General features: G+C 36.8%; 1 protein-coding gene across 1 annotated transcript in view; it reads left to right on the top strand.

The window, feature by feature from the left end:
* Nucleotides 1–23,296, top strand: part of LOC119772506 (contactin-associated protein-like 4) — a 110,852-nt gene that overhangs the window by 74,919 nt on the left and 12,637 nt on the right. The window contains exons 17-20 of the mRNA XM_038268947.1: nt 103–321; nt 5,401–5,640; nt 13,228–13,452; nt 15,024–15,157. Coding sequence (XP_038124875.1) covers nt 103–321; nt 5,401–5,640; nt 13,228–13,452; nt 15,024–15,157 — 818 coding nt within the window. The remainder of the gene's footprint in view (nt 1–102; nt 322–5,400; nt 5,641–13,227; nt 13,453–15,023; nt 15,158–23,296) is intronic.

Genomic DNA, 23,296 nt, shown 5'->3' with positions numbered 1-23,296 from the left:
AGTGCATCTTTCATTATCAGTCACTTTACTACATCATACTGATTTATATTTTATGTGCTTTGTTTTATACCCTTATCCTTTTATTTCTTTATTCTTTGCCAGCATCTACAGAAGTAATCTTTTCTTTTGATGTTGGGAACGGACCTCTGGAGGTTAAAGTGAGGACCAGCCTTCCTCTAAATGACAACCGATGGCATAGTGTGCAAGTTGAGCGAAACGTTAAAGAGGCATCGCTACAAGTTGATGACTTCCCTGCTGCCATACAAGAAGCTCCTTCTGATGGATTTATTCATCTACAGCTCAACAGCCAGTTATTTATAGGTAAGACACAAAAATAGCAGATTTTAAAGAAGTCTTTTATATGAGGACAGTTTGATTTTGAGAAAGCACAATAATACTCAATTTTAGATCGGGTAGAGCTAGTTTGGACTATTAAATCAAACACTTATAAGAGGAGAAAATACACACTATTGCAAATTTTGATAGCTGCTAATGTTTGGTTCACCTTATACAAGGTTTGTGTACTGTAGGAAAAATAAATAAAATTTGACTTCGAATTCGGATTTTTGGAAAAGTATTTTCTGTCCTCAACCCAGGGCTTTAGATGTGTGAAATTTGATTTTACCTGCAATCATGTGTGTTGACTCGATAAGGCCGAGCTTGAGGCTATTGGCTACAAACATTCTAGATAAGTATGGCATAAACAAATGATGAATAGACAAAAAGGTTCCATTTTGCCAACTGTTAAGTATGATAAAGAAGTTGAAATTTAATGAGCTGTTTTGTTTTTTTTAAAGCCCCGGGAAACTTGTGAGTGAGAATATTATCATGGATTCCTAAAAATGCCACAACATCATAAGGAAAAATCTGGTCTCTGTTGATATGGGCCATCACTGGTTCATTGAGGAAACTAGTCCCAAATATATAAAACCAAATAAAAACAAAAGCTAACTTCATGACACAAAATCTACATTCCTGCACAGCCATTTCAGGCAGAGAATTGAACTAAGCTAAGGTAAAGGGAGTAATACCAAGAGTCTAGATGATCTAGATCAGGGTTCTTTAACCCTGGTCCACAGGGCCCTTTCATGTTTTAGATATGCCTCCACTCAAGAACAAGTGATTCTAATGATTACATTACATCCTCAGCAGGCAACAAGTTTGGTGAAAGCCTATTAATCACCTTTTCATACCTATAGCACAGTGTGCTGCATCCTTTAGATGTTTCCCTGGCACAGCACCCCTAAATCTATTAAACAGTTCCTCTCAAGGCTAACACAAAATAGTTTAACACTTGCCCTTGAGGACTGGAGCTGGACACATAGACCCAAGGAGACAGACAAAGATCCCTTAGCCTTTTTGCACCAACCTTGTGGGGTGTTATATATTAATTCTTAAAGGCTATTTAACCTTGACCATAAATGATTAAGTAGAAAGAGACATCTGTCAGTCATATATACTCAGTGTCAGGAAGCTTGTGCATTTATACATAAAGTGAGGCGTAGTAAGGTTTTTGTGGTGGCACTGTGGTACAATGCAGCTTATGTGCAATCAGAAGAAGAAGTTATGGACGATGCGTGATTGTTTGAGCAGATTACCTCCATCAACAGTGGTGTCTTCTTTTCCTGATAATACAAAAAGATCTTCAGATGTTTTGCATGTCTAAAAACAGATGCAAAGCTGTTTGTACGCACAGAGCTTACATTCAAAGAAAGTGGAAAGGGCTTTTTATTTGCTATTCAGCAGACAGCATGTGAGAACCTTTTTTTGAGTGTCTCCATCAATATGCAGATCATATTCTAACGACCAAATGAATCGGTGGAAGACACGCAAATGTAAACACCATGTGCAACCTATTCCTTTCAAGGATGTATACAATATACAACCTATTCCTTTCAAGGAATAGGTTGTATATTGGTAACTTTCTCAGTAATTTCAAATTTCCCAACTTAAATTCATCAGAAAAAAAAAAAACATCTTTGGTTTTAAGCATTTATGTATGCATACAGAATGGCCATTTATAAACATGAATGTTGAATGAATTAAAAACAACACAGAATAATAATAAGCCTGGAATGAATCAGAGCTGACTCGCTGACAAAATTAAGCTGAAAATCCTCTTCCAACGCACTCAAAAGACGTATGTCATTCCTCTCTTGCAGACTCAACGTTTTGATTGGTGGGTTTATGGGATATTTGAATGGATGTGTGATAGTGGGGATTACAAAATCTGCCGCTTTCTGCGCCTGTGGTTTTTAACAAAGACTTGTTTCAATGTCCATTTTAGGAATTCCAGTTCTATTCATATAGAATTATTTTGTTATCCGTGTTTATGTAAAAACGTGATGCTGCGATAAATATCTTAATGTATTATTTAAGGACTGCACCGGATATCTTAGGTGTGCCAAGTTGTGATATCTCTGTGGATGAAATTGTGACCCCATTTACTTTACCTTAAATCAGCAGTCTCCAAACTGCAGCCCTTGACCATTGGGGGGCCCTGAACTGATTCTGTTTGTCATTTCTACAGCAGTGTATGACCAATCTTGTAATTTTGTATGGTTCTACCACAAACTTTTCTGTTTTTGACCTGCTGCATAAGGTTAAAGTTTTATTGCTACTAAAGCAAATATGTATTGTTCTTAAATATCACAGGTTCATCTAATATCACCATATTAGATGAACCTGTTTAGCAAAATGCAGAGGATTTGCCAGGTTGTTTATGGGTACATCTCACATATTTGACTCTACTGCTCCATTTGACATTGTTATTTCTTTGTTATGTAAATTGTTGCAAGATGATTTAAATTAATATTGAATACCCACTATGTTGCACATTCCTGTTGGAGCTATACTTAATTATACCTTCATAATATTATTTTTCATTAGTTTAGGCTCACTGTCTTTACCAAACAAACACGTGTGTTAATGTATATCCATTTGCAATTAATTAAGTGCGGGAGTTGGAGCTATAATTATCATTATCATATCAAACTTTCCAAGTTTCCAGCTGAAGAAATGAAAAAAACAATGCTTTTAAACATAAATGTCTACAAGCTTAAGGATTAGAAGAGATAATTAACCGCCGGAGCTTTGTTTTTATCATACCTTTTTAAGTTACCACATCTTCAGTTTACAGGATTAACTTTTAATAAATTTCAGTGGGGTTTAATAACCAATCACAAACTAGCAAAGGATTGTGAAATGTAAGAAAAAGAATACATATTTTTAAACAATGCACAATTTTGTAAAAAGTGTAGTTTTTCCATTGTAATTCATCAACTTCAGCCCTAATATTTTGAGGACCTTTACACTTTTATGTCTTTAAAATGCAATCACAACTAAAAAATAAGCTTTACAGCATAAAAAAGCACCCCTTGCAGAACACAAAGCAATGACTGATTTATTTTCAGCTGAGGGGTTCTACTTGATTAATTTTAGACTTTCTTAAAATATTTTTAAAGACATGAACAAATGTTTTTTTGCTATAACAACCAGTAAGTTCTAAGTTGTTTAACACAATTTTATTACATTTGAATTATGTGGCAGTCATGTCCAGTTGTCATGACCAAAAAAATGAGATCCTACTACGAACAGTTATTTCACAGGGAGCCCAGGCAGTTGTCTGGAGTGCTTCATAGAAAAATATATCTCCTATTAATATTTGGCTGTGTCTACCTGTACAGTGGCCTGCAAGGAAAACTCACGTGGAATCACGTGAGCCTTGTGCAAAATAAGATGCAATTAGATTTAGTCATTGTATGGGAAGGATATAAGCCGTCACTTTATGATTTAAATTTGATGTGCTTGCAGATTGTCTGTATGTGCCTAACACACAAGCAATGCTAGTTTTCCACCATTTTTTATGGTAGTTTCACAAGAATAGTATGTCCCGCGCCTTTTTTATGTACAGTATACTGTTAATCTTCCTGAGCAAAATAGGTCAAAATCAGCCAGATTGGATTGAAAGGGATTGTAAACAACAATTTTTCATGTCTTGCCACAGACTACTGGAATTACAGTGACTCTAAAACCACTTTTATAGAACAGCTGTAATTTTGGGACAAGTGGGTATTCAAAAAATGTATTGTTCATCAAAAATGTATTGCAATCAATTTATTTTAGAGGTTTCAAAGTAAAGGTTGCTAAACACATGCGTAACGATGCAAAACAAATGACATGAAATCATATAACCACCTGAGTTAAATTATTTTCACGGAATAAGCCAGTTATACATATTCTGTAGATGTTTATTTTTTTGTTTATGTGATTGTCTCTCTCCATCATTTTAAATGGCTTTTTAACTGATTTTTGTTGACTGGGCAGTTCACATATTAGCAGAAACATTTAAGCCATTAATAGTTCTAACTACAATTTCCTTCCTGCCCTGATAATCTAGCAGGATTCTAAATGCTGCAGATGGCACAGCCTGATAAAATTATTTTCTTACATCAGACAGGTTTTACTGATCCATGTGAAATAGATGTCTTTTATATGGCTCAGTAATGTCTGTGGTATTTTACTGGCGAAAGCCATACAGTAGTACCGTTGTTCTGCTGTTGTGGAAGATGCCAGGTAAATCCAGTTTAGCAGTGTTTTGTGTTATTTCTTAATCTACAGCTATTTTTTTCCTGCAGCTGTATTGTCAGAATAGGACTTTGACCTGATGTGTGCTCTCACCCTGAGTTGTTAGAAAGTCCAACTGTTTAAATGGGTGAAATTGTGTCATGAGGGATTTGGGTTCTGATAATAAGATTTTTGTCTCTCAGGCTTTTCAGATCCCTTATATTTATTTGAATCCCTCACAAAATGTCTCTTACTAGGGAACACTCTAATTTCTTTGTCATCTTAATGGAACATAAGTAGAACAGATTAGGAGTGCCTTTTAAATTTTATTTAATGTTTTCATTTTTTTAGGAAGTTTGAGCTGAACATTTCAGCGTTAATTCAAATAGGAAGCTGCCTAATGTGTGAACAAAACGGTAATGCACGGATTAGAGTGGACAGGTTGGATTACGAGGAGAAAAGTAATTTTGCCAAGTCTATCCTTTTGGTTGCATTGCTGAATATTGATTTTGTAGTTGAAGGATAATCAGGTTTCCTCTTATCCATTAGTGTGTAGAATTATAAATCAAACAGCAGATGGCCCATTAGTCAATTGGTCAACCAATAAAGGGCCGTTTTAATGCCAAGCAGGGTGTTTTTTAATTTCATGACTGGACAGAGTTTACCTGCACAACATACATTAGAGCAGAACAACACTGTGAATAACAGACATGTCAGAATGAAAGGAGGACAGTCAAAGAGTGCAAAAGATTCTGACAAAATTGAATGAAGGATACAGAGACAACAGAACTAGTGCAGCTACAGTGTTGTTCTTTTTTTTTTTATTCTTGGCAGGAGGCACAGCATCACGACAGAAAGGCTTTCTGGGCTGTATCCGCTCTCTGCAGCTAAACGGCGTCACACTGAATCTGGAGGAAAGGGCAAGGATCACACCTGGCGTCAGACCTGGATGCCCGGGGCATTGCAGCAGCTATGCTACACTCTGCCAAAACCAGGGACGTTGTATGGAAAAGGCCAACGGGTTCTCATGTGACTGCAGCCAGTCTGCCCACACTGGCGTCTTCTGTCACAAAGGTACCAGCTCACTGAAGCCTTTCTATTAGGAATTATAAAGAAAAATACATGGAAAAAGCTTTTGAAGATTTTAATACCTTTGGTTGATAATATTTTATCTATTTATTAATTTTTTCCAGCATTTTATTGTCATTACACTGTCACAAGTACAGCAAAACGTAATTCACTTCACATTCACATTTAACCCATCCCCTTGGGGAGCAGTGGGCTGCCATTTCCCGCACCCGGGGAGCAGTGTGGGGTTAAGGGTCTTTGCTCAGGAACTCAGAGTAGCAGTCTGTGGGAGTGGGTTTTACACTCACAACCTCAGGATTGCATGCTCTATGCCCTAACCAATGGGCATAATATTAATTAACAGATTACGAACTGAAAAAAAGCATAGCCCTGGTAACATGGTCAAATATCCTCAGGAAATCTAAAGAGAATCTTAATTGAGTGTTCAAATTGGTTTGTTGAAATTTTTAATACTTTCATACGCTTTGACAATTGCATTGGACAACAGAAATGAATGATTAGTGTAGTATGTATTTACATGCAGTTTTGTGTCTCTAAGATTTAAAGGAAAGCAGCTCATCACCAGGGGAACGGAAATGAATTATTAGCCTAATATGGTTAAGCTTAACTATTTTCAATTTTTAATATTTGAATCTTATCTAGATTTACTTGTTTACATTTATTTGAAATCAAGACTGAAAAAAGTTGAATCACACGTGACACACATTTGACATTTCAAAAGAAAAACCACTGCTGCCACTTTCCACAAGATTGCATTTACACCTGAGAAGTTTTTAAGTTCTACTATTTTCTGTTTTCATTACAGCAGCTTGTTTTCATTTCAGAGGTGACTTTACTTTTCTCATATCAACGGGATATGAGTCTGTATTAGAACACAGGCCCATGTTACTGCATTTTATTGCATTTTATCTTGACAGCTCCGTCTGTATATGTTATCCAGAGGCCCCTCAAAGTACTTGTTGTTTGCCAGGTTCATATAGTGGTGACAGGCAGCGACATAAGGCAGCATCTCAGAGGAATATAACAATTACTGTATTCTTTGGAATGTGAGGGCCCTGGTACCTACAAAGGAATTCAATTGTTTTTTGTTGTTTTTTTGCCTTCTTTAAGATAATAATTATGAGCTGAGGTGTTTAAAGGTTTTTAAAGTTACTTTGAAAAGTTTTATTAGATTTAACATTTTAGTTAATTTTAAAATATGGCCTGATCAGCAGTCAATATTGTTGGTAAAAGCAAATCTAAACAAACGGACTCATATTTTTATTAATATAAATTTTTTTAACATGGAACTAAGAAACCCTGTGTTTGGGGATTCTGTGTCTTATGGGACCCGTTTTGCAAAGCAGGTGTACTCAACGTCTGTTTCTGTTACTTTGGCAACATTTTTTTTCCCAAAGCTAACCTGGTAAGAAGCAGGTTTTCCCTAATAAACTCTGTCTTTTCTCTGTCTCCTCCATTCTTAAAACCAATTATGTTGTTTTATTTCCTGATTTAGTCAGGTTCTAGTATTGTGTGAACGTTGAAAACAAAACCATTCACTAGGTCAGATAGATATACAGGTGCTGGTCATAAAATTAGAATATCATGAAAAAGTAGATTGATTTCAGTAATTCCATTTAAAAAGTGAAACTTGTATATTATATTCATACATTACATACAAACTCATATATTTCAGATGTTTATTTTGTTTAATTTTGATGATTACAAATGACAACAAATGAAAATCTCAAATTCATCATATCAGAAAATTAGAATATTGTGAAAAGGTTCAAAATTGATGGCCCCTGGTGCCACACTCTAATCAGCTAATTAACTCAAACCACCTGCAAAAGCCTTTAAATGGTCTTTCAGTCTAGTTCTATAGGCTACACAATCATGGGGAAGACTGCTGACTTGACAGTTGTCCAAAAGACGACCATCGACACCTTGCACAAGGAGGGCAAGACACAAAAGGTCATCGCTAAAGAGGCTGGCTGTTCACAGAGCTCAGTGTCCAAGCACATTAATAGAGAGGCGAAGGGAAGGAAAAGATGTGGTCGAAAAAAGTGTACAAGCAAGAGAGATAACCGCACCCTGGAGAGGATTGTGAAACAAAACCCATTCAAAAATGTGGGGGAGATTCACAAAGAGTGGACTGCAGCTGGAGTGAGTGCTTCAAGAACCACCACACACAGACGTATGAAAGACATGGGTTTCTGCTGTCGCATTCCTTGTGTCAAGCCACTCTTGAACCACAGACAGTGTCAGAAGCGTCTTGCCTGGGCTAAAGAGAAACAGGACTGGACTGCTGGTGAGTGGTCCAAAGTCATGTTCTCTGATGAAAGTAAATTTTGCATTTCCTTTGGAAATCAAGGTCCCAGAGTCTGGAGGAAAAGAAGAGAGGCACTTCATCCACGTTGCTTGAAGTCCAGTGTAAAGTTTCCACAGTCAGTGATGGTTTGGGGTGCCATGTCATCTGCTGGTGTTGGTCCATTGTGTTTTCTGAGGTCCAGGGTCAACGCAGCCACATACCAGGAAGTTTTAGAGCACTTCATGCTTCCTGCAGCTGACCAACTTTTTGGAGATGCAGATTTCATTTTCCAACAGGACTTGGCACCTGCACACAGTGCCAAAGCTACCAGTACCTGGTTGAAGGACCATGGTATCCCTGTTCTTAATTGGCCAGCAAACTCTCCTGACCTTAACCCCATAGAAAATCTATGGGGTATTGTGAAGAAGAAGATGCAATACACCAGACCCAACAATTCAGAAGAGCTAAAAGCCACTATTAGAGCAACCTGGGCTATCATAACACCTGAGCAGTGCCACAGACTGATCGACTCCATGCCACGCCGCATTGCTGCAGTAATACAGGCCAAAGGAGGCCCAACTAAATACTGAGTGCTGTACATGCTCATACTTTTCATGTTCATACTTTTCAGTTGGCCAACATTTCTATAAATCCTTTGTTTTTATTGGTCTTCAGTAATATTCTAATTTTCTGATATGATGAATTTGAGATTTTCATTTGTTGTCATTTGTAATCATCAAAATTAAACAAAATAAACATCTGAAATATATGAGTTTGTATGTAATGTATGAATATAATATACAAGTTTCACTTTTTAAATGGAATTACTGAAATCAATCTACTTTTTCATGATATTCTAATTTTATGACCAGCACCTGTATTAGGTGTTAAAAACTCAAGCATAGCATTTCCTTTTGACCAGGATCCAATTAAAGAACACACAGGATTAATCCATAGAGGACTTATCACAGGCAATTTTAACATAAAATGAGCCTGTTCTGACTATCTGTAATTACTTCCATAGTTACTATAATACGTTCAGACCGAACCAGGAGCTGGAGCAAGAATTCCCATGTAATCTCATTGTAGAGGGCAGATCTGGAGTGAAGCCAGGCTGAGAGACAGGATTTGGCCAAAGCTATTGACAATTAATCACCGCCTGACCTGCCAATGGAATTTAAAAATCTGAACATTTGTTTGCATTCATGTCGCAAAATACAGACAAGGACTAGTTTTGATTATGAGCTACAGTGAAGGAGTAATGTAGAGATGAGCCTTTTTATTGAAAATGGATGATAGAGAAGACATTTTGACAAAGGATAAGGTGGGAATGCTCTTAAGAGGTTTAAGGTGACTTTAAAAAAAAGCTGTTTTAATTTAGCCCAAGAGGACTTTTTCATTGTCTTACTTCCAGTGTAGATGGATGCATTCTTTCTTTTGCTCTGCCGGTGTCTGCCTGGGCAAGCTTTCCTGATCCTCTGCGGTAGTCCTTTCACCTCCCGTAGTTATCCTAGAGGGCGTAGCCTCTCCTTGCTCTGCCTCTCAAGGTGGCTACTCTGATGTACCACTGTCCAAAACCGTGGTACAGCATTCCCAATGCGGGACAGCAGAGCCCACAGGTGCAGCTGAAAGCTTTTAGAGATGGTCTTAAAAACACTGCCAGTTGCTTTGCAAATCCATGACTACCATGATGAGCTGAAATGAAAGAACAGAAGAATCAAGGATGTAGGAGACTGTCGTCCGTTGAATAAATTCGCCTGCCGCGCTTAATGCTTTCTCTGGCCCGGCGAATACCAAGGAAAGCAAAAGCAGACGTATGTTTTGCGTTGAATGCACCTTAAAGATATTGTGGAAGATTTTCTCGAATTTTTTTACTAGACCTGCTCTCTCCACTTTAAAAAATTCCCAAAGAGCATGCAGGAGCCCATTTCTCCTTTTGCACGCTCTGTTTAAAAGGTGTTGTTCTCATAGCTCATATGAGCTTACTGTGTCTGAACATCTGCCCTTACCCCTAAATCCCTCAATCACTCTATAGAGCGGGGACTTTATAGTGAACTAAGTTAACTTACCGATTGGACAGACGATCACTTTCCTGTTGGTCCACTGCACAGTGCCTGCACCATCTTTATTAATAGTCGCCAATGTCAGGTAGCATCAGCCTATGGTGACAGCAATGTGACAGCAATTCCCATAATGCTTTGCGAGGTGAGTTCTCCCTACAAAGCATTCCCAATGTGGGACAGCAGAGCCCAGAAGTGCAGCTGAAAGCTTTTGGAGGTGGTCTTATTCCCCATACTTGTTCCATCTCTGGGAATCTGATGAACCTATGAACATGGACAACTTTTTCGGCTTTTTAAGGTAAAAAGTACTGCTACTGTAGTTGCTTTGTAAATCCATGACTACCACGAGGAGGTGAAATCAAAGAACAGTAATCAAGGATGCAGGAGACTATCGCATGTTAAGTGAATTCAAAACAGTTGTGACAGTAGACTCCAGTGTGAGGTCCTCTCCTGGCTGTGTGTCTCGGGTCATTGTGATGTCGGAAGACCCAGCCTCAACCCATCTTCAATGCTCTAACTGAGGAAGGGAGGTTGTTCCACAACATGGCCCCAGTCATACTCTCCTTAATACAGTGCAGTCACCCTGTCCTGTTTGCAGAAAAACACCCCCAAAGCATGATGCTACTATCTCCATGCTTCACATGAGGGATGGTGTTCTTGGGATGGAACTCATCTTTCTTCTTCCTCCACACATGGTTAGTAGAATTATGACCATAAAGTTCTATTTTGGTCTCATCTGACCATAGGACTTTCTCCCATGACTCCTCTGGATCATCAAAATGGTCATTGGTAAACTTAATATGGGCCTTTAAGTGGAACCTTCCGTGCCATGAATGATTTCAAACCATGACGTATTTCCAACAGTAACCTTGGAAACGTTGGTCCCAGGTCGTTTCAGGTCAGTGACCAGCTCCTGTAGCACTGAAAAAGTAGGCTAGATAATTTTAATTCAATTAAGACCTTAATGGGGGATAGTTGACATCTAAGTGACCTCTAATTTTACAAATGACCATTTTAAATGCACAAATCTGCACTAATGAAACTAACCATTTAGTCTATTTGCTGAGATTTTTTCAGATCAATGGGGTGTCAGCTCCGTGTAGCTGAAGCTCCTCCTATTTGATAAGGCGGCCCAGGGTGTAAACACTGTGCATCTGAAGTACAGAGCGGAAGAACCCCCCTTTTCACCACGTCCAGTCTGAATGCACCATAAGAGGAAAAGCTTGCATCTAAAGAAGCAAAACTGTTTTGAAGAAACTGTTTTTCCACAGATACTCAAAGGTGTATAAATACATTTGGAGGATGCTGAAAGAACTATCACAGCAAAGTCTGTGTTTTTGTTGCACTGATCTGTTGTCCTTTTTATACAGGATCTCCTGAGCAATACCATCTCTGGACTTGCCAAGATGTAGAATATACACACAGTCTAACCATAAAAGCATTAATTTGATTGCAAATTGAATTTCCTTATGATCACAAAACACTAACTTCTCAATGTTCTTTGAGTTCAGTGACTATGCAGCTTCTTCCGTGTTGTTGATAGGTGGCTCAACACACACCTATTTCATCCTACCCAGTCTGTTATCCCATGTCATGTCCCTAACCTTGTAAACAAAAGAAACTATTTGTGCAAGAGCATTTGTATTTTGTTATTCCATTGATGAGAGCCAATGCCACATCTCTTATGCAACTACTAGCTTCTCAAAAAGAAAACCGCTTTAGTTTTATAGATCTTTAATTCAAGCCATGCAATATTTTGCAAGTCATATTTGTTTTTCTAAACCTGTACAGGCTATGTTTTTATTTCTTAAAGCTTGAATTACTGTATATTTTAACTGAATTTCTTGAATCCTCAAGCTCTTATAACAGTTGTGTAGGATTAATCAGGAATATTCTGCTGGCTTTTGTATTGATGTACTGTACTGAAATAAACCAACACAGTTAAAGAAACATGAGGGGAAACAATGTGTTGAAAATTTTTTCAATATACTTGTTCTAATTAAACCAAGATATATAGTTTCATTTCACTGAAGGAAAAACCAGCAACTTCCAGTGGTTACTGTTTACCAGCACAAGTGATGGAGCTGTATTAAAAACTATTTCATCTCGACTTTCCACACATTTAAACTGTTTCTTTTAGCAATAATTACAGTTTATGACACAAACGTGTTATGGAAAACCTTTACAAATGGATTACTCATTCACACATGTTAGGGTGTAAAACCTGCTCCTCTACAGAGATTTAGAGGTCGGTAAAGCTTGCAGTGATAGAGATGATACTCATCTATTGAATATGGAGTGATGCCCTTTTAGTTCGAAAGCCAGGCATTATATCATGAAGTCTGGAGTTTGAATTTCCCCACTGTGGGACTGGAAAGGGATCATTATGTCAGACTGTTTTGGGATAATTGCAAACAAATTGCCATAGAAAGAACTTAACTTAATAATTTGTCTCACAAAGTTGTTAAAGTTCAACTCTAGTAATGCCTCAGCTACAAAGAAAATAATCTGTTTGCAGACATTGGATTATTACTTATTATCTGAATTGTCTGTCATTTTGTTTTTACAGGATTATTTATACATTGTTTTCTGTATCAGAGATCAAATACTGGAATTGTCTTAAAGTGCTATTCTGGTCTACAGAAAATGGGTCTCTACACTCTGGTAATTCCAGAAAAAGCATTAAAACACTGCAGCAGTTAGGCTCAGGTCTGTCAGTTGGCTTATGCCTGATGACATACAGAGAAAAAATATATATATATTTTTTTTACCCTGGATATGATATCCAGCTTTGAGATAAAGAAAATAAGCACAGGGACTCTAGAGTAGAGCCTATTCAAGGTGTTTTAGAAATCGGTTCAGAATCGAGGGGGTTTGGGACAACCTTGAAACAAAGGACTGCATTGATATTACTGAATATTTTTAAATATTACAGCAACAGGGTTTGATATGGAAGGAAAATATAAAATATTTATATTATTACTGAAATGTTTATGATGTGTGAATTTAAAATTACTTGTAAAAGCAATTCATCAAAGTAAAGAACAGAAATGTTGCAGTATCATGTCAACAAAAGTTTGTATATATTGCATATTCTCACTATGATGAAAGAACTGTCAACTCAAACCACTTGCAACTCCATAACGGGTGTTTGTAGCCACAATGAGCTGGATTCCAGTCATCTTCCCCACTGATAACTGCGCATGACTTTTTATCTTTCAGAAGTTTCAGGCAGCTTTAAGTCAACAACATCCATCACTTATATCGTAACGGAGCCATATGAGATGAGCAGGAACAGCAGCTATTTGCACTCATCCATCTACTTGGATATCACACTGAGAGGAGAAGACATCTCCCTGAGCTTCAGAACCAGTCAAAGCCCTGCCATGCTGCTCTATGTCAGCTCTTTTTACAGAGAATACTTGATTCTTCTCATCAACAAACATGGTGAGGACTTCTGTTAGAGAAAGACTTTCTATTCTTATAAACTTATAACCATTTTGTCCCTTAAACTACTTTCCCTTATGTGTTGGATATGCTCCATCATCCTTTCCAATTGCACTGTAGTCCAAAGCCATTTCAACACATATTGAAAATGGGGACGTATGACGGCCTTATGTAAACATATCAGCAGAATGATTGACAATAAGGAAGACCACTTATTTTGATAATCCACCTAGGAAAAAAAAATCCTCAACTATAACTTTAAGTACATCTATCAAGAAAAAAAACCCCACAAAACATTATAAATGGTGAATGGCCTGTACTTATACAGCAATTTTTCAAGTCAGGAGACTAGACCAAACCGTTTGACACTACATTCAGCCATTCACCCATTCACGCACACACTGATCATAGCGAGCTACATTTTAGCCACAGCTTCCCTGCAGCTCACTGACAGAAGCGAGGCTGCCATACACAGGTGCCACCAGTCCCTCCGACCACCATCAGTAGTCAATGCAGGTGGAGTATGTCTTGCCCAAGGATACAACAACACTGAAAGCGGGTGCAGGGGCTTGAACCAACAACCATCTGGTTGCAGGGCAAACTCCTTGATCTGACGCCCCATATAAAGCTGTCTTTGTCTGCTGATTGACACCCCCCTGTCCTATCCCTCAGTTAGATTCCCACCAGCTTAGGCTCTAAACAGATGGATTTATTTCCACCGACTGTTCTCAACAGCCTTTTGGCCCCATATACTTCAAAATAAGGTTGAACTATAATGTAGAGACTCTACAAAAGACTGGGGGGGGGGGGGGGGGGGGGGAGTATTTTTGTAATGAGTAGGAGACTTTACCCTATGTTCCTTAAATGCCACCTTAAATTTTGTTTTGTTTTGTTTTTAGAAACATGCCACAATATTTAAATTCAGTCATATTGTTGTGGTTTAGCCATATTTATTTGTGTTGGCCTGCATAGATGTTTTTTCTTTATTATTATTCTTCTACCATTATCTCTGATAGTCCAAGTATGTTTTACATGCTCACAGCATCTTCTGTTAGTATAACAATTCCTTTTTTGTGTCCAAAGAAATTTTTGTACCTCACTTTCAGAAGTGCTCAAACAGAAGCAAAGATACAACATTTAAGGTTAAAGTTTTAAAACCTCTTTGCTAGGGGTAAATGTTTACATTTCCATATTCCCCACCCATGAATTTGCACAGGTTGTTCCTTAGAATATAAGCTGCATACTGACAAAGGCATGCATGCAATAGAAGGTTTGCACATGTTGTCTACTGAATTGCAAATGCAAATCCCTGTGTGCCTTCTTTGAGGATTCGTGTTTTTCTAGTGTCTTGTTTAATAAATAAGTTTCATTTTCTGGCTGAGTGAAAAATAATACAGAACTTTTCTATAATATTCTTTTTCATTAGATTAACCTGTACAGATAAACACATCTTCAGGTTACATAAATTATATGTTATTGTCTCTGATCGCTGTTGCTCAAAAATCTATCTGGTAATTTTGATTTTCTACATGTTTCTCTTTAAAACTCCATTGTTGTTTTGTGTTTTACAGATGAGCTGGAAGTGAGGTACAAGTTGCACAGCAACAGAGATGAGGAGGTGTTGAACAGCCGAGTCATGAACTTAGCTGATGGGCGTTTGCACAGTGTGACCATTCGGCGACAGGCAGACAGTGTCTCTGTACAGGTAAACACAAACACACACAGACACACATACACCCACACATTTATACACACAACCCCCAATCAATCTGACAGATGCCAATGATTTTTCTCCTAAAATTTGAAATAAATTTACTGTATAATAATGGCAAAGTTTTCCAGTAGATTTTTTAGTAACCTGTAGAGACAGGAAAACAGGTAGACTCTGTAAATAAGGATTAAAAATTGACATATACGGTCATGTGAATTGATGAAATGAGTGATTGACAATTTGAAACAAGGTTTGATGCGCTGCTGATAATAGTAAATAAATACATATGGAGAGTGTCTATATCAAATTCTATAAATGTTCCAATGCAATACAAAATTAGAGGTAAAAATGTATATTAAGTAATTAATAATCAATTTATTTAGAGATATCAGCTATAGTACCAGGTGCTTTGATCAATAGCTTCTCAGAAGATACCGCTGGAAATAAATTACAGACATATTTCAGGAAAAGGGAATGCAATTATTCATGTAATGGTTGAAAATAGCCAGTAAAGTATATTTTTATATATATATATATATATATATATATATATATATATATATATATATATATATATATATATATATAAAATGTATTTAACCATACTTAATAATAATGTATTAAAATATATATATTTTTTCTATATAATACACATGATGTTATATTAAAGTTAGATTTATCAGAATAAAAACAAACTTAAACGGCCACGTTTTTGTGCACAAACAATGAATTTTAATGTAGTCACTAGTACAAACAGTAACCACACTTAGTAACAGGTTCACTAAAAGGTGGTAAAAAAGCAGAAACAAAGCAGTACTTTTTAAGTTTCCTTTTTTGTTAAAGAATGAATAAACAAATGACTAGCTTGTAGTGGTATAAAAGCCTTAACAGATTTTACATAGGATGCGCCGCAACACCATTGTGGTTGTATACAGAGCCCAGTCGCAGCTCCATTTCACATAAAGGAATTAAGCTGTTTGTGTATTGTTGGGTTCAAGGATGTACAAGGATATAATATATATATATATATAATATATAAAGAGACTTTCCCATTACATTCTGAATGAGAAGAGATAATTGTGAGCAAATTCTGCAACTAAGCATCAACAAGTGTGGCTGTCTTATATAAACAGAAGACACACACCAGCTAATACAGTACACATTTGCTCTGATAAATTTGTTAGAGTTAAGGACATTTTCAAATGTTTGCAAAAAGTTGATGTAGCTTAAAAAAGTAACTCTATGTCAATGTAAACAAGTAGAACATAAATTAATTACTATTACTTATAAACACAGACATTTCTGTTGCATTTTTGTAAAAACATTAATGCCATGTAATATGTACATTTATTTTATTTGGAGGCAGTAAAGAAAGACCAGACAAACATAAGCAAATTCCAGTTACCTGTTTATTTACCCTACACTTGGCATTGCTCTAGTTTGTACAGGTCTATGTCAAAAAAAATTATCTTTACCATTTATCTCTGTATTCAGCGCTTACCAAAGCCATAAATCACATTAAAAAAAGAACAAACAAACAAAAAAAGTCGTACTAATGTCACTTGTAATTCTATCCCCCTATAATACAATCTGCTGGTAGTTCTTAAGTCATTTACTTCCATTTGTGCTATTTTGTTCGGCCCTAGACTTAAACAGATCGTGGATGAAGGCAGGTCAGTCCCGATGATCCCGCAAATCAAATTTTTTTTGCTGTTTGGACCTGGCCTGCGTAGTAGATGAGCCCAATCGTACAACCAGACTTGACTAGCATGCTAACATGGCAGTAAAATTCAGCCGACAGGAGTCATTTTTACCTTTGTGCACTTCAAATGCGATAAAGTGATTAAAAGGATAGATAAAATGGTTCTCTGTAGGGAGCTCCAGGTCCTGAAAGGATTGATGCAAAGGGTGGAATCATTCAATTAGTTATTTTGCAGGCTCTAAAAGAAAACATTGACCGAAGAAGAAATGAATAACTGTGAATAGGATCAGGCTTTACTTACTAAATAAAAAACAGATGTCTACATATGTATTTTATTGAAAGTGAAAGTTTCTTGTTTTCAAATATTGGAAGTAATAATCCATTTTCTTACTTAAAAATTAAAACAGTTATTAACTAACAAAAACCTTTTCAAACAATTTTTGATTTTATTTGTTACAGAAAGTATATACTATAACTTCACCTCCATATGTCATCTGACATATATGAGTGGAAAAGAAAAAAGAAGGGTCAAGTCACAGGCTTAAATATTTCAACTGGTCATCTGGAACAATATATGATGAATCGAAATGTGAAAGATAAGCCTTCAGCCAGATATTAAGTGTTTATTCTGATTTAACATAGAGTGCAATTTTGTTTTTATTAAGAATCAATATATTAGGGTTCTATAAATAATATTAATATAATAATAATCCCTAGGCATCCACCCAAGCCAGTAATATCAGATCCCTGCTCACTTTACTCTTAAGAACAAGTGACACTCTGAGGTTTATCTCTGTACCGTTGTGAAATGAGGATGTCGCTTTTCTGATAGACTTCATTCGAGTTCCAGTAATAATCAAGCACTATCTGTTGTAACATTCCATAACAAAACGGTTAGTATTCTTAATAAAAAATAAAAAGTTGGTAGTGAAAATATTACCAAAAACATAATGTGGAGCTCTAGATAAGACCAGTTCTACATTCTGTAATACTATTGTCATGTCTTTTGTAAAGTCAGCAGCAACAAGAGTCCGTTTAGTTTTTTATCCAGCATTTAAATTACCAATAGCTTTTAGCTTACATAAATATGAACCAGGTAAGTTTTCTTTTGCTTCAGGAACAGCTATATTTAATGGTGGGCATATTGCCCTAGAGATGTCATTCCCTTATTAGTCACAAAGGATACAGACTCTTTTGCATTTGGCTTAATAATTAAGAAAATCCAAAGTTTTCACTGCAAATATTTAGTCTATACAAATAGTTTATAGTCTAACTTTCTGCCCTGATAAAAATCTATGGTAAACTAGCTCAATAGATGGCTTTGTCTTGTAAAGATACAGTGCAGAATGAGCCATTTTTAAGGTCATGTGATCAAAAGAGAGCATATATAATTATTTGCAGTGAATACTCAGCCAATATAATATCTATAGAAGAGAAACAGGAAGACAGGTCCAATGTATCATCTATAAAATTGTCGACAACAGTAGTTCAGCTGAGCTGAGCTAAGCCTCACAGCATGACTCTAGGAATAGCCTGAGATAACCTAAGCCACTCTAACTATACATAAGCTTTATAAAAATAAATTTAGTCTTAAAAATTAATATAGTCTGTGTTTCATTGGATAAAACTATAAGTTGGATTCACAGGAGAGGAGCCTGATAACAAAAAAAGTTCATATCTCATTGAATACGGCACAGTTGTCATTTACAGCACTTGTGATGTATTCCCCACTGCTTGCTTTTACTAGTCCGTTAATTTTGCTGCTCAGCTCTCAGCAGAACCTTGATCTCCGAACTGGTAAAGTCAAATTTCTTCATCTTCAATGCCAATGGTGGGAATGAACATTGTCTGACAGGCGCTGGAAGTCTTAGCCTCATATTTATTTATTTTTTTTTATTTATCCTTTATTTAACCAGGTAATACCCATTGAGATTAAAAATCTCTTTTGCAAGGGAGACCTGGCCAAGATGGGCATCAAAATTACATCACATCATTACATACGTATAAAAGACACACACATAAAAGCCAAATATGCACTTACAATAAAATTTCAATTAAAACATTGACATGTGAGGGAGTCTAATTCAAAACATCTAATTCTCAACTTAAAAGTATTCAAAGGAACCAATTTACTAAGTTTCATGTTATTTTGCAGCAAATTCCATGTAAAGGGAGCAGAGTAAGCAAAGGCCTTTTTACCCAGCTCAGTACTGACACGTGGGAAAGAAAACAAGACAACAGCCTGAGAACGGAGAGAGTAATGACCAGTACTTTTTTTCATAAGAAGTGAACATAAATAAGATGGAAGCGCACCAAGAATAGCCGTATATATAAATATATACCAATGACAAAGCCTCCGTGTAGCCAAGGCAGACCACCCTACACGAGAATACAGCTCACAGTGATGGGTGCGAGCTTTACAATTAGTAATAAATCTCAATGATGCGTGATAGGCTGCGTCTATCATCTGCAGGCATTGAGCAGATGAATGCATATATAATATATCACCATAGTCCAGCACAGTTAAAAAAGTGGATGCCACCAACCGTTTTTTTACATTAAAAGAAAAGCACAGCTTATTTCGAAAGTAAAAACCCAATTTTAGTCTCAACTTTCTCACTAGACAGTGAACATGAGGCTTAAATGATAGGTTGTCATCAATGACAATACCAAGATACTTATAAGTTGAAACTATCTGTATTTCACGACCATCAAGAGTAACCACTGAAGGAACATTCAGTGACCTGTTCCGAAGGTCTGTGAAAAGCATACATTTAGTTTTTTCTGCATTGAGCACAAGTTTCAACTGTAGCAAAGTATTTTGGACCACATTAAAAGCATTCTGTAAGTGTGCAATGGCTTGTTTAAGAGAAGGTGCACAGCAGTAAATAACTGTATCATCTGCATAAAAATGAAAATTTGCATCAGACACATGCCGATTAAGATCATTTATATAAATAGTAAATAAAAGAGGGCCTAATACAGAGCCTTGTGGAACCCCTTTAAAGACTGGTAAAATACCAGATTGAACACCATCATGCTTAATGCACTGAGTTCTGTCACTAAGATAGTTTGAAAACCAAGAGACAGTTTTCTTTGAAAACCCTGATTTAAGAAGCCTAATCTTTAGAACATCATGATCAACCGTGTCAAACGCTTTTGACAAATCAATAAAAAGTGATGCACAGTGCTGCTTCTTGTCACGAGCAACAGAGATATCATTTATCACCTTCATTGCAGCTGTGATGGTACTATGTTTTTTTCTAAAACCTGACTGAACTGGGGATAAAATGTCCTGGGCGTGCAAGAAGTCTTTCATCTGATCACTCACCAGGGATTCAAGCATTTTGGCCAAAACAGACAAATTAGAAATTGGTCTATAATTATTTAAATTTGACGGGTCACCCCCTTTCAGTAATGGACAAACAAATGCAGATTTCCAGATTTTAGGAATAGTGTTGCTCTTTAAAGTAAGGTTAAAAAGGTACGTTAGAGGCTGTGCTACACAATCAGCAGCTATTTTTAAGAAATAGGGTTCTATAAGATCAGGTCCTGGGGGTTTTTCAGGAACCAGTCCTTTTAGGGCTTTTTGAACGTCAGCCACTGTAAATGGAACGAGATTAAAAACACCCGTAGTGACTGGCACATCTCCACAGGGTGTCACAGCATAAGGACAAACAGTGTCAAACAAAGAACCTGACTGAATAAAATGCTCATTAAAATGATTCAGTATCTCTAGCTTGTCATAAACTACTACAGACTCTTTCATAATAGAAGAAGGAACATTGATACTATCTTTGTTAGAAGAAAGTAATTTTATAGCCTTCCAGAATTTTCTGGGGTCATTTAAGTTATTAGTAGTGACTGACAGATAAAAATCAGATTTTGCTTTCTTAATAGAAGAAGAACATTTGTTTCTTAGCCGTCTAAAAGCAAGCCAATCAGACGAAGAGCCCGTTTTTCTTGCTTTGGCCCAAGCTAAATTGCGGTCATGAAGAATATCTCCAACCTCAGAGGAAAACCAGGGATTATCCCGCCCCTTAACTCTAAATCTCTTTAGTGGGGCGTGTTTATTTATTACTTGCAGAAAACTATCCCGGAAAAAGATCCAGGCTGACTCCACATCGGGAATCAGCTCCATTCTACTCCAATCACAATTAAACAAATCATGGCAAAAGCCCTGTTCATTAAAATTTTTAAGATTTCTCTTACATATTACACGAGGTTTACCTTTAGGCAACTTAGTATTCCTTACAGCAGTGATAACGCAGTGGTCACTTAGGTCATTGCAAAAAACACCAACAGCAGAAAATTTGTGCGGGACATTAGTCAAAATTAAATCAATTAATGTGGATTTCTCATGGCACTTAAGATTTAAACGAGTGGGAGAGTTGATTAATTGTGTAAAATTGACAGAATCACAAAATGACTTAAATTCATCTGAGCAAGGTTTTAGCCAGTCCCAGTTTAGGTCACCTGCTAAAATAATTTCAGAGTAGTCCAATCTGGATAAGAGTTGAATAAGAGTCTGCAATGCAGTACTGAGGGCATATGGAATAATCAGGTGATAATTTTACAGATTTGCAGTTCTTATAGACATGCTTACTGATGCACAGGTGGAATGCATCATGTTTACTAGGATATGCACAGTTATTTGAAGTCAATGTTTTTTTAATATGATGTGGTGCACTCGAAGGAGCTCACGCTATTCATGACAAGAATACGAAAATGTTGTATCATGAGAGCCTGGTTTGGAAAAGATAAATAAAATAAGGGTAATGTGACTGCGATGGACTGGCGACCTGTCAAGGGTGCACCACGCCTCTTGCTGTAGACAGGTGGAGATAGGCACCAGCACCCCTCATGACCCCGCTTGAGATAAAGCGTGTCAGAAAATGGATGGATGGATGGATGGATGGTAATATGACTTTCAAATTGAACTTAGAAAATTAAGCTAGAAGGCTGGTTGTGTGGAAGTTTTGAGAACCCGAATGCAGAGAGGAGTAGGCACAGATGAGTTTGGATGATTTAATGAAAGTCCAAGGGGAACAGAGGCAAAAATACAAAATACAAAAACACTGAAAACCAAACAAAAAACAATAATCGTCAGGGAAAATACTTGAGCGAAGCAAGAGACTAGAAGTCAACAAAACAAACATCTACAACACACAAGAAACCAGCCCTGAGTGAAGGCTCTGCAGCTCTTTTAAGCCCAGCACTCTGATTAGAAACATTATCTTTACCAGTGTAGACTACACAGGTTCTCCCCAAAGATCCTCTCTGAAGGGAGATGCATATCTCGCACTGACTAATACACAAGAAGCCTGACAGGTTGTACAGTAAGTCCTACGTTTTATTTTAGGTATAATAATTTGTTGCATTTTTTTCCCCCAATAATTTCTTAAATGCACTTTAATGCGTCCTTATATTAGTTGATTTTTTCCTCCCCGTGTGGTCATGTCCCTAGATCTTAGGGGACAGCTTGCTTTGGTGCTCATTAATAAATAAAGGTGTCCTTTTTTGCCTTTAGCAGATGTTGGCAGGTGGTGTAGACTTCTAATATTCTGTTTCATTTAGATCAAGTATACTGAGGTCATCAAAATCTTCAAAGATATAACAACAAGGAGGATACTCCTTTAAAGAAGTAGAAAGAGAATGATATAGATATTGATGTTCCCCCAAGATTTTGAGCTAAATATAGTCAAAACCAAATCTTTGATCTCTATTTTTCTCAGATTTTTTAACTGAACAAGCTGAATCAGCTAATTCAGTGAAATGATGGCCTATAAAACGCTGTCTTTGGTATCACACAAGAAACCTCTCATGATAGGTAACAGTAAAGAGCTTTCTCAAGACCTTTGCAACATTATTGTTGCAATTGATAATGGCATTGGTTACAGAAGGATTTCTAAACTTCTGAATGTTCCAGTTAGCACTGTTTGGGCCATAATCAGAAAGTGGAAATAACATCATTTCACCATAAACCAACCACGACCAGGTGCTCCTCCCAAGATTTCTGACAGAGGAGTGAAAAGAATTATCAGTCATACATCAGGATCAAGTCTATTTGTGACAGATGATGGAGCAAAATGTGTTTATCTATAAAACCAGATGAGCCACACAGTAAGATAAACATGGGGAAAATAAAATGGATCTGGTTAATTTTAAAAGTAAGAGGTGATGCACTGACACCTGAGGACTCCTGCTTTGATACTTTTTGAGGTCGATGTCATGTGGTGATATAAGTGAAGCGGGCTTAAGAATTAAACTAGCCAGGTGCTGTTCCCTTACTTCCTATAGCACATACAAGCCTTTTAAAGAGAATATTTGGCATACAACAACATTTTTATGTTCTTGTCATAACTTTCTCTTACTTTTTCTCCTACTGTGGGCTCTTAAAACGCACCACATCAGATCCAACAAACTTAAAC

This window comes from Cyprinodon tularosa, unplaced genomic scaffold (assembly GCF_016077235.1).
Source record: "Cyprinodon tularosa strain WSP-4 unplaced genomic scaffold, ASM1607723v1 ctg710, whole genome shotgun sequence".
Classification (NCBI taxonomy): Eukaryota; Metazoa; Chordata; class Actinopteri; order Cyprinodontiformes; family Cyprinodontidae; genus Cyprinodon; species Cyprinodon tularosa.
The sequence above is the reverse complement of the archived record's forward strand: the minus strand, read 5'-3'. Positions and strand labels throughout refer to the sequence as shown.